This window comes from Peromyscus leucopus, chromosome 12 (genome assembly GCF_004664715.2).
Source record: "Peromyscus leucopus breed LL Stock chromosome 12, UCI_PerLeu_2.1, whole genome shotgun sequence".
In the NCBI taxonomy this organism is placed as follows: Eukaryota; Metazoa; Chordata; class Mammalia; order Rodentia; family Cricetidae; genus Peromyscus; species Peromyscus leucopus.
In genome coordinates this window covers 51408581-51422161 of record NC_051073.1, presented here as the reverse complement: position 1 = coordinate 51422161, position 13581 = coordinate 51408581, and the positions used below count along the sequence as shown (strand labels likewise).

The window sequence follows — 13581 nt, the reverse complement described above, 5'->3', positions numbered from 1 at the left end:
ATTTAATCTCAATATGTTTTTAATTTGCATTTCTCTGATGGTTAGTAATAGTGAACATTTTTCATATGTTTATTATTTATTTTTACTCTTTTTTGAGAATTGTCTGTTCATTTCATTAACTCATTTGTTAATTGGGCCATTTAATTTTAATTTTTTTTTTTTTAGTATTTTGTGTTAGTCCTCCATTAGATATATAGTTAGCAAAAATGTCTCTCCTATTCTGTAGGCTGCCTTTTCACTCAAATATTTCCTTTGCTGTACAGAAATTTTTTACTTTAATAAAGTCTCTTTTTCAATTGCTGGCTTTATTTCCTGAGTGACTAAAGTCTTTGTCTATTACTATATTTTTAATGTTCCTTCTACCTTTTCCTCTAACAGCATGTCTTAGTTAGGATTTCTATTGCCGTGAAGGTACACCATGACCATGGCAACTCTTTTCTTTTTTAATTTATTTTATGTACTTTGGTGTGAAGGTGTCAGATCCCCTGGAACTGGAGTTATAAACAGTTGTAAACTGCCATGTGGGTTCTGGGAATTGAACCCAAGTCCTCTGGAAGAGCAGCCAGTGCTTTTAACCACTGAGCCATCTCTCCAGCCCCCCATGGCAACTCTTAATAAGGAAAACCTTTACTTGGGGCTAGTTTACAGGTTCAGTGGTTTAGTCCGTTATCATCATGGTGGGAAGCATGGCGGTGTGCAGGTAGACATGGTGCTGGAGAAGGAGCTGAGAGTTCTAGATCTGGATCATCAGGGCTGCAGAAAGGGGGAGTGACACTGGACCTGGCTTGAGCATTTGAAACCTCAAAGCCCACCCCCAATGACACACTTCCTCCAACAAGGCCACACCTCCTAATAGTGCCACTCCTTATGAGACTATGGGGGCCATTTTCATTCAAACCACCACACAGCAGCAGAGCTTCAGAGCTCATGTAAATGTCTGCTCCATTTGAAGTTGATTCCTGTAAGAGGTGAGAGATTGGAGACTGCTTTGGTTCATCTACATATGGATATCTAATTTTTGCAGCACTATTTTTTGACAAGGTTATCATCGTCCAATATGTATTTTTGGCATATTTGTTAAAAGTCAGGTGGCTGTATTGCCAAGGCTATTGGTTCATCTCCACAAATTGAAGGTAAGGCTGTATTGCTGAAGACAACGTCTATGTAACTCATTGAACATGGAGAAGTCAAGTTGGCGCCTACCTAGAACCTTCACCTCTGTTGACTAGTGTTCATGTTACTGGAAGGTACTCTGCATGCTACCACAGGAAACAGTAACTCCTAAATGAAATGTCTCCATCAAATCCCTCCTCCCAAAGCTCAGGTGTCTCTGCTGAAGAGGAGGCTGAAAGATTGCAAGAGCCAGTGAGGATGGAAGACACCAAGGAAACAATGCCTTCTGGACACAGAAGGACTGCCACACATATGAACTCACAGAGACCATGGCAACATGCACAGGCTGCACAGGTCTAAGCCACATGGGGTCCCAATGCTGAGGGAGGAAATGGACAGATCCCCACCCCTAACCCAGAAGCTATCTCCAACTGATAACCACTCACAAAGGAAAATTTAATTTTCTCCAATGGAATCTCACTGGGTATACAAACCACACTTAAGAGTGGGCCCCATGTCCAGCAGTTGATGGCCAACAGAACATAAACTCAATGGCATTTTTGTGTGTGTGTGTGTGTGTGTGTGTGTGTGTGTGTGTGTGTGTGTGTGTGTATGTGTGTGTGCCACAATGCTTTGTTTGGGCATTTCTTTTCCCTTACAGGTCTTTTGTTTATGTATTATGGTTTCTGTGTTTGTGTTTTTATAGGATTTCTGTGTGTGCAAGTATGTGTGTCTCTGTGTCTGTATGTGTTTCTTATGTTTTTTCTTTGGCTCTTTTTCCCTCTGTTTGTTTATTCTGTCCTGTTTTGATTTGTTTGTTTTTATTTTATCTTACTTTATTACAACCATTAATTTTTAGATGCCCGATGTTTGTTTTCTAATGAGAGAGAGCAGGAAAGGGTGTGGATTTGGGTAGGTGGGAGGATCTGGAGGGAGTTGGGGGAGGGGAAACCATAATTAGAATCTATTTTGTGCAAAAAAAACCTACTTACAATTAAAAAATCAGGTGGCTGTAGAGTTGTGGTTTACACCTATGTCCTCTATTCTGAAGAAAGGAAAGAAAGAAGAAATTTCTTCTTCCTTCCTCAGCCTCCCCTTTCCCAGCACCCTCTCCTTTCCAGTCCACTGTAATCCCACTTCTGTTTTCAGGTCTGTGGGTTGTATTCTGCTTTCACATGTGTAACATGTGTTACTTATCTTGATGTACCTGAATTATTCTGCTTAATAGCACACCTTCTAGTTCCATTCATTTTTCTAGCAAATGACAGGCTTGTTTTTCTTTGTTTCCTTTTATGTGAATTTATCCTCAAATTCGCTTTGTGGCCAGCTGCTCTGACATTCATGATTCTCCTGCTTCCCACACTGTGTGGGCACGCCTGGCTTGGGACTACTATAATTCTGAGAAAATCTACAGAACTCAAGGGAGGAATACAAACAGGTTCCAGGGACTGAATAACAAGAAAGTGGACAGAGGAAAGGACACACACCCTGTTCCTACCTCTGTTCTGCTTCACTTCCGTTGTTCATTCTCAAGGTAGAAAGTAGGAAGAAAGAGAGAGGGTGAACTCTTTGTGCTTCTGTTTCTACAGTTCTCAAGACTGGCTCTGTTTCTTTGTCTGTGTGAAGTGTTCATTATTACTGGACCAAATGTCTTTAACTAGGGGTATGGTATCTGGAGAAAGGAGTTTAATCAAGTCAGCTCATGTGGTATGCCTACACTGGACCTGCCAAGGGGCTGGAAGAAGAAAGGCAGGGCTACCCTACAAACTATTTGACAAAATAAGGTCACTCATAAGTGGGGATTAATTAATTAATTAATATCTTATAAATGTAATTTTCAAGATGTTGACATATCAGTGATGATAAAACTTGGAATTAGCTGGGCGGTGGTGGCGCACGCCTTTAATCCCAGCACTCGGGAGGCAGAGCCAGGCGGATCTCTGTGAGTTCGAGGCCAGCCTGGACTACCAAGTGAGTTCCAGGAAAGGCACAAAGCTACACAGAGAAACCCTGTCTCGAAAAACCAAAAAAACAAAAAACAAAAACAACAAAAAAAACCCTTGGAATTAATATCTTAAAATCGTCTAAATTTTTAAATACTCTTATTTAAATATTTTCTAGAGTCAAGTTGTATGAATGGGAATCAAACGGCACAGAACAGTTCATCACCTTTGCCAGAAGGTACTACTCTTCTTTATCTTGTGGATAGCACTGTGGGAATGGAGAACTGACCTTGCTTAGAAACAGTAACTAATGGTTTGTCTGATGGACAGATTCAGGATAAATGGAAGAATCTGGTGATGTGAGGGTTATGGTACGAGGGACCCTGAATTATTGCCTCTAAACCTTAGCTGTCTTAGAGTAAAAATGGCTATGGGTTTAGCACCCTCCCATGTCTGTGTTGAAGAACTTTTTTCATCATCTAATTAGATGACTTTTATTTGGATGTGATTTGTGAGAACTTAAGGATCCCAAAGAGGCAAGTGACATAGAAATAGGATAGTTGAAATACTTAATACAATGTTGATCAGAAGCAAGGCTTATTCACAGCAATTTCGGCTCCTGTTATATTGACCTTTTGTCCCAGGTGATTGTAACAGATAATTTTGTTGAGTAATCATCACTCAGCAAATGCATGTCCGTCATGGACTCTTTAAGTCAGTGTACAGGCAGTGTGAGGTTTTATTGTACAAAATATATGTAACCCACAGGCCTTGAATTTTTACTTTAGAAGGTGAATGATGTATTTAATTCTGATAGATTGAACATATAGAAACAAGAAATGTGAGAAAAATCAAACATTTGTGGGATACACTCATTAGCCAACCAATGCTCTAGTGTAACTTCATACACGCTGCTGTGGTTGGATTAACACAGATTTCCTCTTGTTCTCTTTGTGTGTGTGTCCAGTTAACACTCGAGTGTCTGTGCAGATGGGTACAAAGGCTCGGCTGTGCTGCCCTGATATTCCACTGACAAAAGCAGTACTAATAACATGGGAAATAACCACAAGAGACCAGCCTCCCTGCATAATATCCTTCAAAGTAGAAACCAAGGAGACCAATGAAACCAACTGTACAGACAGGAGAATCACCTGGGCCTCCACACCTGGCCAGAGTCCTGTTCTTCAGATCAATGCAGTGGCCCTCGATCATGATGGGCACTATTCATGTATTATAGCAACATCTAATGGGAATTTCCAAAATAGACATGACCTCCAAGTTCTAGGTAAGCAACAGTGTCACACATTGTGGTATTTCAGGTCACCAGATTTTAGATAGAAACAAATGTCTTTGTAATTTGTGACCAGACTGAATCCTTTTTTCCATTCTATCTCCACAGTCCCTCCTGCAGTTACCCTGTCTCCAGGGAAAAATAGAACTGCAGTTTGTGAGGCGACTGCAGGCAAGCCGGCTGCTCAGATCTCCTGGACTCCAGATGGGGACTGTAAAACAAAGAACGAATCACACAGCAATGGCACCGTGACTGTCAGGAGCACATGCCAGTGGGAGCAGAGCAATGTATCTGCTGTGTTCTGCTTTGTCTCCCATTTGACTGGCAACCAGACTCGGTCCATAGAACTGAATCAAGGTGAGCATCCTTAAAAAAAAAAAAAGAATAATTGATAGTTAACATACTCACCTCTTTAACTTTTTGCCTTTATTTATTTATGTATTTATTTATGTATTTATGTATTATGTATTTATTTATGTATTTATGTATTATGTATTTATGTATGTATTTATGTGTTTATTTATGTATGTATTTATGTGTTTATTTATGTATGTATTTATGTGTTTATTTATGTGTTTATTTATGTATGTATTTATGTATTTATTAATGTATTTATTTATGTATGTATTTATGTTGTATTTATTAATGTATGTATGTATGTATTTATGTATGTATGTATGTATATATGTATTTATTTATTTATTTATTTATTTATTTATTTATTTATTTAGTTTGTGCATGTGCCATAGAAAGTACATAGAGGCCAGAGGACAACTTGTCCTTCTACCATATGGAATAGAACTCTAATCCTCAGGCTTGACAGCGAATGCTTTTACCAGCTGAGCTATCCACAGGCCCATCTATCTCTGTTTCTTTTTTACTCTTTATCACTTTCTTCTTCTGAGATTAGATCAGATCTATCTTTGTAGCCAAGACTGGCCTTAAATTCATGGTCTGCTTTGTCTGCTGCCTGAGTGCTGGGATTACAGAGGATCTGTTTCTTCCTTATGAGGGAACTGGCATTTAACTTATTCTTCAAGTAGTAGATAATGAATAACCAGACACAGGGAAGACAATTTGAGCTGTTCGCTTGGACATTGCTCTACAGCTAAGAAATGCATTGTTGTGCTGGAGAGGTATTTTGTAACTTTGTATCAAGTGGGAAGAATTGCCAGTACTAAGTACTTCTTGTCTGTACTTCCCTAAATGCCCTGTTATTAGGTTCACCATAAAATATTTTCGTACTTCTATGATGTGTAGACTTTAATGCTCAGATTATTGATACAATACATTAATGTTCATGGTGTTGGTGTTTCTTCTCTTCCTGATTTCCCTTTTTCTCGCAGTTGACCAAAGTGAGAGCCAGGTTTCCCTGCTCATTTCGTCTTGTCTTCTGAAGCCAGTATTTATTGGAAATTATGTGTACATTTGAAGCTCAATGATACAATGATAAAATGAGAACCTCCCCTGCTTTCTATTGAGTTGCAGAATACAATATGGCAGTTAGGAGCAAAGTCTTTGCACACCATGGCTTGTCATTCACAGCTATAAAATTATGAATATTATTCAAAATATTCTGACTTACTGGGTAATCTGCCAGTCCCTTCCTTTTTCTTTCTGAAGAAACAGGGTGGCTTAGTATACTGCAAAGACAGCAAGTAACAGAAGAATGTCCTACATCATTTTTTTTCCTTAAAGACATCTCTTATTTTTTTCCCTTTTTGAATCAATAAAGGGATTGACTTTTATTTTGTCTCTGAAAGTTATGAAACACATTTTAAAGTTTTTCTTCTTACAATTTATTATTTTATGATATATATATATATATATATGCATGTATGTATATTACTTTGTTCATATTCCTCCCATTACCCCTTCTTATTTCCTTCTATTGAACCTCCTTTCCCAGCATGCTCTTTTCTACTTCTTTCATTTTTTCTTTTGGTGTGTGTGGCACATTATGTTAATTCAGGTTGCTTGCATGAGGGTGGATGGGGAATTATGTAGTTGAACAACTTATGACCTCTCCCCCATCAGTGGTGGAATGTTGAAGAGTTCAGTCTCATACAGCTCTTGTACATGTAGCCACTGCTGCTGAGTTCAACACCCATTTTATGCCAGGAGGACAGTGTTTTGCAACACTCCTTCCCATCCTCTGGCTCTTACCTTCTTTCTGCCCCTCTTCCTCTATGTTCCCTGGACCTAGGATGCAGTGATAGAGATACAGTGTTTGGGACTGAACATTCCATTTAACTTTGATTTATTCTCACAACCTTGAGCAGTTATGGGTCCCTGCATTAACCATTACCCATTGCAAACAGAAGTTTCTATGACCAAGATCAAAAGCAGCATCAATCTCTGAGTATAAAATAAATATTTAGAAGACAGCATAACACCATGTCTATTTAGCAAAGCAACAGTAGGCTCTCCCTCACCCCAGGGCTCATGATCTTCCTGACCACCTGCTTTTGAGCATGTTTCAGTACCAGACATGAAGTCTTCCGTTTCATCAATGAAAAATATCCTACTATCAGGATTTATTACCTTTGAACATTAACATTTCCTGTCTGTCATTACAGGTGGCAAAGCATCACAATCTTATATTCTGTACATCATCCCATGTACTACTATTATTATTGTTTTGATCATCATAGGATGCATTTGGCTTTTGAAAATCAGTGACTTCAGGTATTAACTGACAATTTTTTTCTTCAATCTCATTGGACTAGAAAAGGCTGAGAAATGTGGGGCTGACGGGTCCATTGGGGAGTAACAACCATGTTCTCATAAGCAAAAGGGATGCATGAAGTGTTAGGCTGGAACACTTTGCTTGGTGACAGTGTTTAATGAGTTGCTCAGGTGTGTAGGCACCATGAATTAAGTCAGTAAGGGCTGAGAAGCTGGGCATGCTATTTTTTTTATTTTGAGAAAATAGCTACAATAATTATTTTCATGTAACAAAGAGATTGAGTCACATATATTTTATTGCATGAAGCTCCTATCTCAAGATTTTGCTTTTCTACCTAAGAGCCAGAATTTTCTTACTGTTGTAGTAACTGCAAATCAGTGTATTCCATTCATTTCTGGTAGTTCATTTTTGATTTACTGAGACTTACATGATAGTTATCAGAGTATTTTGGTACTACAACTGTTTATCCTGAACAATGATGCTGCCTGCATTCACTCCAGATTTTTATGTTATTTTTTAGAAAATGTAAATGGACAAGACCAGGAGCTTCTACAGTTGTTGAGGAGGTAAGATAAATTAAAGGATATTTGTAAACTTTAAAGCTACATGGTCTGAAATCTAGCAACTGTAATTTGCATTAATATTCATGTTCTAGTTGAACTAAACAATGCTGATTTTACACTGTTAGTAGTCAGACACACTTAGTTCACTAATTACCCATCAAATACTATGTATATGCTACTCAGATACACCTTTTCACCTGATAAATTGTATCTTCGTCACTTTTGCCCTATTTGGACTGTAATCTCTGGGGAAATCAAGTGGGTGTTTCCTTCTCGAGGAACTTGTGTCTAATTCTCGACTTCCCCTTTTCAGCACCACCATCATTTTTCTCTTATCCAAACTTAAAACACCTTGCCCCTTAGTCTCCTACAACCAACTCCTTATTGTCTTTGATTCATCCATTTGAAGTACTTCTCACATCACCACATCCCTCTACATTTCTATGTCACCCAACAGCTGTGTCACCCAAAATATAAATAATCAACAAATGTGTTTTGATAGACTATTAGAACAAAGCCTTGTTCTTCTGTTCATGTAAGTCAGAGACACATGTATAAGCATTGCTAGTAGATGCTAAAACGGTAGAAAAATGGGTTATTTGGGTAATAATTTCTGGCTCTTTTGAATGGATTTTGACTTTGAGCTTTTCCCAAGGATGACATGCAGCCTTACGCCAGCTACACGGAGAAGAGCAATCCACTCTATGATACTGTGACCAAGGTGGAGGAGGCATGCTCGATGCCACAAGGTGAAGTCAATGGCACGGACTGGCTTGCTTTATCAGCCACTGGAATCTAGAACCAAGAAAAATGAATCAAGAGACACCATAATTACTGTTTTGCTTTCCTTAAAATTCTACAATGGAAGGATTGCTTGGAAACTTGCTCTTCAAAAGTTCTTTGAAAGCACAAATGTTCTAATGGATTTGCATTTGTATTCTTCTATGGTTGGAGGCTTGGAATCTCTGCTGCTACCAGTTAGTTCTTTGAAGAACTGATGTAATTATTACAAAGAAAGCACAAGGTTATTATACAATATCACATTGTGCAATATAGTGTGATGAAAACTGAGTTTCCTCAAGAAATAACTGCAGAAGGAACAATCATTACTAAAGAGTTTCTTATGAATTCTTCCAAAATTGTTTCTCTGTATATGACATAGCTATGGTATATGTATGCATTTATGTTTACTTACGTATGTGTATACATGCACACATCACCTTGTCAAGACCGCTCCTTGTCAAAACATACTGGAATGCTGGACTTACAAAAGTTAATAATGTGAGTCTTGGAAACCTTTTTATAACAGCATAAGCAAAACTACCTCATTCTTTTTAATGTCTATGTAAAATTCCATTGTATGATTATATTGTAATTTAATTAATCATGGCCCTTGGATGGGCATTTAGATTTTGTTTTGTGTGTGGTATTAAACAATACCAAGTAGAATGTTTCTTGTGGATAATCTCTGCATTCTTTGAGCACATAGTGAGATAATTTTTTGAGAGTAATGGTCCTGCCAGTTGGAATGTATTTTTATTATTAATAGATCAGTCAAATTGTGTCAATTTACATTCCCTCAAATTATGTTTGAATGTGCCTTTCTCCATATTCTTATTCTTGTTTCCTTAACTTTCTCACTTCCACAGTTTCTATTTTTCAGTTTTAATTAACCAGTTGGGGATAAGTCTTAAGATTATGATATTAACTCTATTATTTAATGAAACTGGAATCATGTCTTTGTCAGGTCTGCAAGAGAGAGACAGCATTTGAGAGACAGTATTTTCACCTCCTTGTATCAATACAGAAGTACTGACATCTCATGCATGACAGTTTTACAGATGTGATGAGCTGTGCATTTTAACACTCTATTCTGATACGTTTATCAAATAGCAAGTGTCTGTAAGTGGGACAACTTGGGGTTATTTACATGCTAAAAAGATGGCAATGGGATGATATAACTTTCTCCTTCATTTTTTGTTTACAGGGAGATATGGGGAAAATATATATATATACATATATATAATTTTTTAACATTTTTTAGTTGTTAAAAATAAGCTTGTTCCCCTTTATATTAGGAAAAATATTTAGGATGGATTTTTTTTGTCTTATTTTATCTGCTTTGTTTTTTTCTGAAACAAGGCCTTGATGATTTATAAGGTAGTTCCTCAACTCACCATACAGCCCAGGCTGGTTTCCCAATGGCTGTGATTACAATTATGTGGCAACATACATGCAAAAATCATCTTCATATAATAAAATGATAGAAATTATAGCAAGACTCATTCACTCTTCACATATCCCAATTGAGACATTTAAGGTAATTCGTTTGTATACTAAAGTATTTTCTTTTTTCTTTCTGGAAAATTATCTCTCTTTTCTTCCTATTTTTCCCTACCCTCACCGCACTACTTTGAAAGTTATGCATTATAACATACATGTATTAGTGGCTATGTTTTATTTATGAACATCTAAAAAAGTGGTATCAAAGTATTACTGAAATTTAAAGTTTATTCTTTTATAAAATTTTTTTATTAAATGTTTTCATTTATTTTACATACCAACCACAGTTTCCCCTCCCTCCTCTTCTCCCATTCCCTCTCTCCACTTCTCATCTACCCCTCCCCCATCTACTCCTCCTCTGTTCAGAAAAGGGCAGGCTCCGATGGGAATCAACAAAGCATGCTATATCAAGTTCTTGGTCCTGAGGCAGGACCAAGCTCTTCTCCCTGCATCAAGACTGGGGGAGGCAACCCAGCATGGGGAACAGGTTCCCAAAAGCCAGCTCATGCATCAGGACAGGTCCTGACCCCGGTACTAGGGGCCCCACAAATAGACCAAGGTACACAACTGCCACCCACATGCAGAAGGCTTAGGTCATCCCATGCAGGCTCCCTTGGCTTTATCTTTATATTAGTCAGGCTTTTCTAGTGGAACAGAACCAATAGAAGGAATATATATGATTTATTAGATGGTTAATTCTCATACAGGAGAAACAGAGACTCTTAATAATTGCTCAGTTCATGAGCTTGGCTTTCTCAGCAGTCCCAAGCTGTTGCTGAAGGCCTGGAATATTCCAGGAGAGCCACCAGTCTTCAGTCCATGTCAAAGAGCCGAAGAAGCTGAGTTCTGACATCAGTGAAAAAGGAAACAGCAGGAACAGCTGCTGCACAGCGTCAATTATGGAAGAGGTGTTTACCTTTATTTGGTCATCTAGACATTCTCAGGCCATGTTGGCCTTGGATTACCGCGTGATCTAGTAACAGACCTGGGTGTTATGCAGACATACGGAATTCAAGTGTTGTGGATGCTGCCACTCGGATGTAAGGGAAAGCCTGGGAGGCATCAGCTTCATCAAGAATATTGGCTTATAGTTTTCCTTTCTTATGATGCCTTCAGTTTTAGTATCAGTGTGAAATGGAACTGGAAAAACTGTATGGATTTGGGTAAGGGGTTGGAAGACTTGATACTTGTTATTCTTCAAATGCTAGAAATTTTCAGTGAAGCCCTCAGGTCCTGAACTCCTATTTATTTTGTTTTGATGGGGAGTTGTTTATTACTGATTTAATCTTATCCCTAATTGTATTTGTCCAAACTTTTTATTTACTTATAATACTTCTTTGTGGGCAGTATGTTTCTGAGATTCCCTACTTCTTTTCAGTTATCTGGTTTGTGGTTTGTAATTATTCGTGGTAGTCTCAATGATACTTTAACTTTCATTTTACTATTATTACTATTACATCAATAGCTGTACAGTACTATACAGACAGGGTATCACTATGTTGCCCTCTCAATGCTCTTACCTCCATCTCCCAAGTGCTGGGATCACAGATGTGAACCACTGTTCCTGGCATTTTTATGGTATTTTTGTTTCTATGATAACAACTGTAATGTTTCCTCTTTCATTTTGGCACTATCTATCTGTATCTCTTAGCTCCTTTTTCTTGATAAATATGCAGGTCTCAATTTTGTTTATATATACATATTTTAAAAAATCCAAATTTTAGTTTCATTATTTTTTTCCTGTTATTTTCTGTTCTCCATTTTCCTTCTTTCCTTCGTTCCTTCTTGAGCCTGGGACTTATCCGTGCTATGCAAGCATCTGCCTTTAATCTACACCCCAAGGCTTCTCATCTAATCCTTATTGTTTCATTTCCTATGTTAACTTTCGGTTTAGTGTTTTTCTTCTTTTTCCTGCTCTTTGAAATATAGTTACATTTTTCATTTGATATTTTTAAAATATAGGTATTTATCATTATAAACTTTAAACTTAAAATGTCATTTTTTAAGTTTTCTTTTTAATTTACTCTTTAATCTACCAGCTGTTCAAAAATGTGTAAAGTTCCACACACTTGTGAAAAATTTTCCTCAATACAGAAAAATTAGTTGTATATTTATACCCTGATAACAATCCACCTAGAAAGGAAATTGAAAAGTAAATTTTATATGCAGTAGTATCAAAGAGAATAAAGTCCTCAGAAGTAATTTTAGTTAAGTAGAAAAATACTAAAAACTACAGAACACTGATGAAAAAATTATGATTTAGACAAATGGAGACATTTCGTTTATTCATAGATTAGAAAACTTATAGTTGTGGGCCAAAGGATCTACAGGTTCAATACAATCTCTATCAAAGTCACAATGACATATTTTTATAGAATAGAAATTTTGCTGAAATCCATATGGACCTATAAAAAATTTAGACTAGCCAAACCATTATAAATAAAAAGAGAAACCTGGAGGCACCACACTCTCTTATTTCAACACGCATTAGAAAGCCACAGTAACTGAATTGCACACAATTGCTATAAAGGCAGATGTATATAAACTAGAATAATGTAACAGAGGCAGCAGAAATAAATCCATGAATATTTTAAAGATTTATTTTTACTTATGTGTAGGTGTGTGTGTGTGTGTTGGCATGTGGGCATGTGGGTATGTGCACATGACTGCAGGTGCCCTTGGAAACCAGAGGCATCAGATCTCCTGGAGATGGAACTGCAGAAAGTTGTGAGTTGTCTGACTGTGTACTGGGAACTGGGTGGATGAGGAAAATAAGGCACACAAGCATCGTCCTTTCACCAAACACTGCCGCTTTGACCATCAAAGCACTGAAGAAGTAGTCTATCTCATGGCAGAGATCAGCCTTGGTGATAATCTCTAGACTGGAGAACTAAATGTAGATATCATATTGACTTTTTTCATAATAAGATAATATCAATTGCTTCTTTTGGCTAACCAGTGTTAACCATGGGGGTTCGGAGGGTGCCACAGGATAAAACTAGAGGACGAGACTACTTCCTGTTTAGGATGCTGCGAAGACAATGTGTGAGCACAAACTTCAGCCTGTGGGTATGTGTCCTCAGTCTTCATCTTCACATTCCACAACGAAAACCTGTCTGTGGCGGGAGACAGCATATGCTAAATTGCTATAGCCGGAAACACATCGAACAGAGGAAGAGGGTGAAATACAAAGTAGGAAGAGGTTAATGCTGATATTTGGTGGAGAATTACTTCTATTGCAGTCTTCCGATAGGTCATACAATCCAAGCTTGCCAATCCTAAACACATGTACATACAGGTAACATTAAGTGGACTCAGTAGGTAGGTACATGTATGTGCGCGCGTGTATGTGTGTGTGTGTAACAACAGTAATTAAAGAAGAAGAGGTCATGAAATTCAGAGGGAGTGGGAAAGCAGGAGAGACACTGTCAGGGCAAGAGGAAGGGGTGGGAATGATGCACATTCATTACTCATATATGAAATCCCCCCAAATAAATATTTTATTAGTTTACAAAACAATAAACGTCCATAGAGGCTTTTCAGGCTCTTTCATTTTGTTTGATTCTCTGCCCCCCCTTTCCCTGCTGTACCTTTGTCTCGAGTGTCCCCTTCCTTCAGGTGAAGCTGTTCAATGGCACTAACCCCATGTCAGCACAGAACAGCAATGTCTGCTCAGCTGTTCTCTCTGGAGATGTCCTT

General features: G+C 37.8%; 1 protein-coding gene across 1 annotated transcript in view; it reads left to right on the top strand.

The window, feature by feature from the left end:
• Positions 1 to 10125, top strand: part of LOC114694962 (cell surface glycoprotein CD200 receptor 1-like) — a 29303-nt gene extending 19178 nt beyond the window's left edge. Inside the window, exons 2-7 of the mRNA XM_028872074.2 lie at positions 3235 to 3294; positions 4024 to 4341; positions 4456 to 4704; positions 6927 to 7035; positions 7557 to 7602; positions 8255 to 10125. Of these exons, the coding sequence (XP_028727907.1) occupies positions 3235 to 3294; positions 4024 to 4341; positions 4456 to 4704; positions 6927 to 7035; positions 7557 to 7602; positions 8255 to 8398 (926 nt within the window). The 3' untranslated portion in view covers positions 8399 to 10125. The remainder of the gene's footprint in view (positions 1 to 3234; positions 3295 to 4023; positions 4342 to 4455; positions 4705 to 6926; positions 7036 to 7556; positions 7603 to 8254) is intronic.
• The last annotated feature ends 3456 nt before the right edge of the window (positions 10126 to 13581 follow it).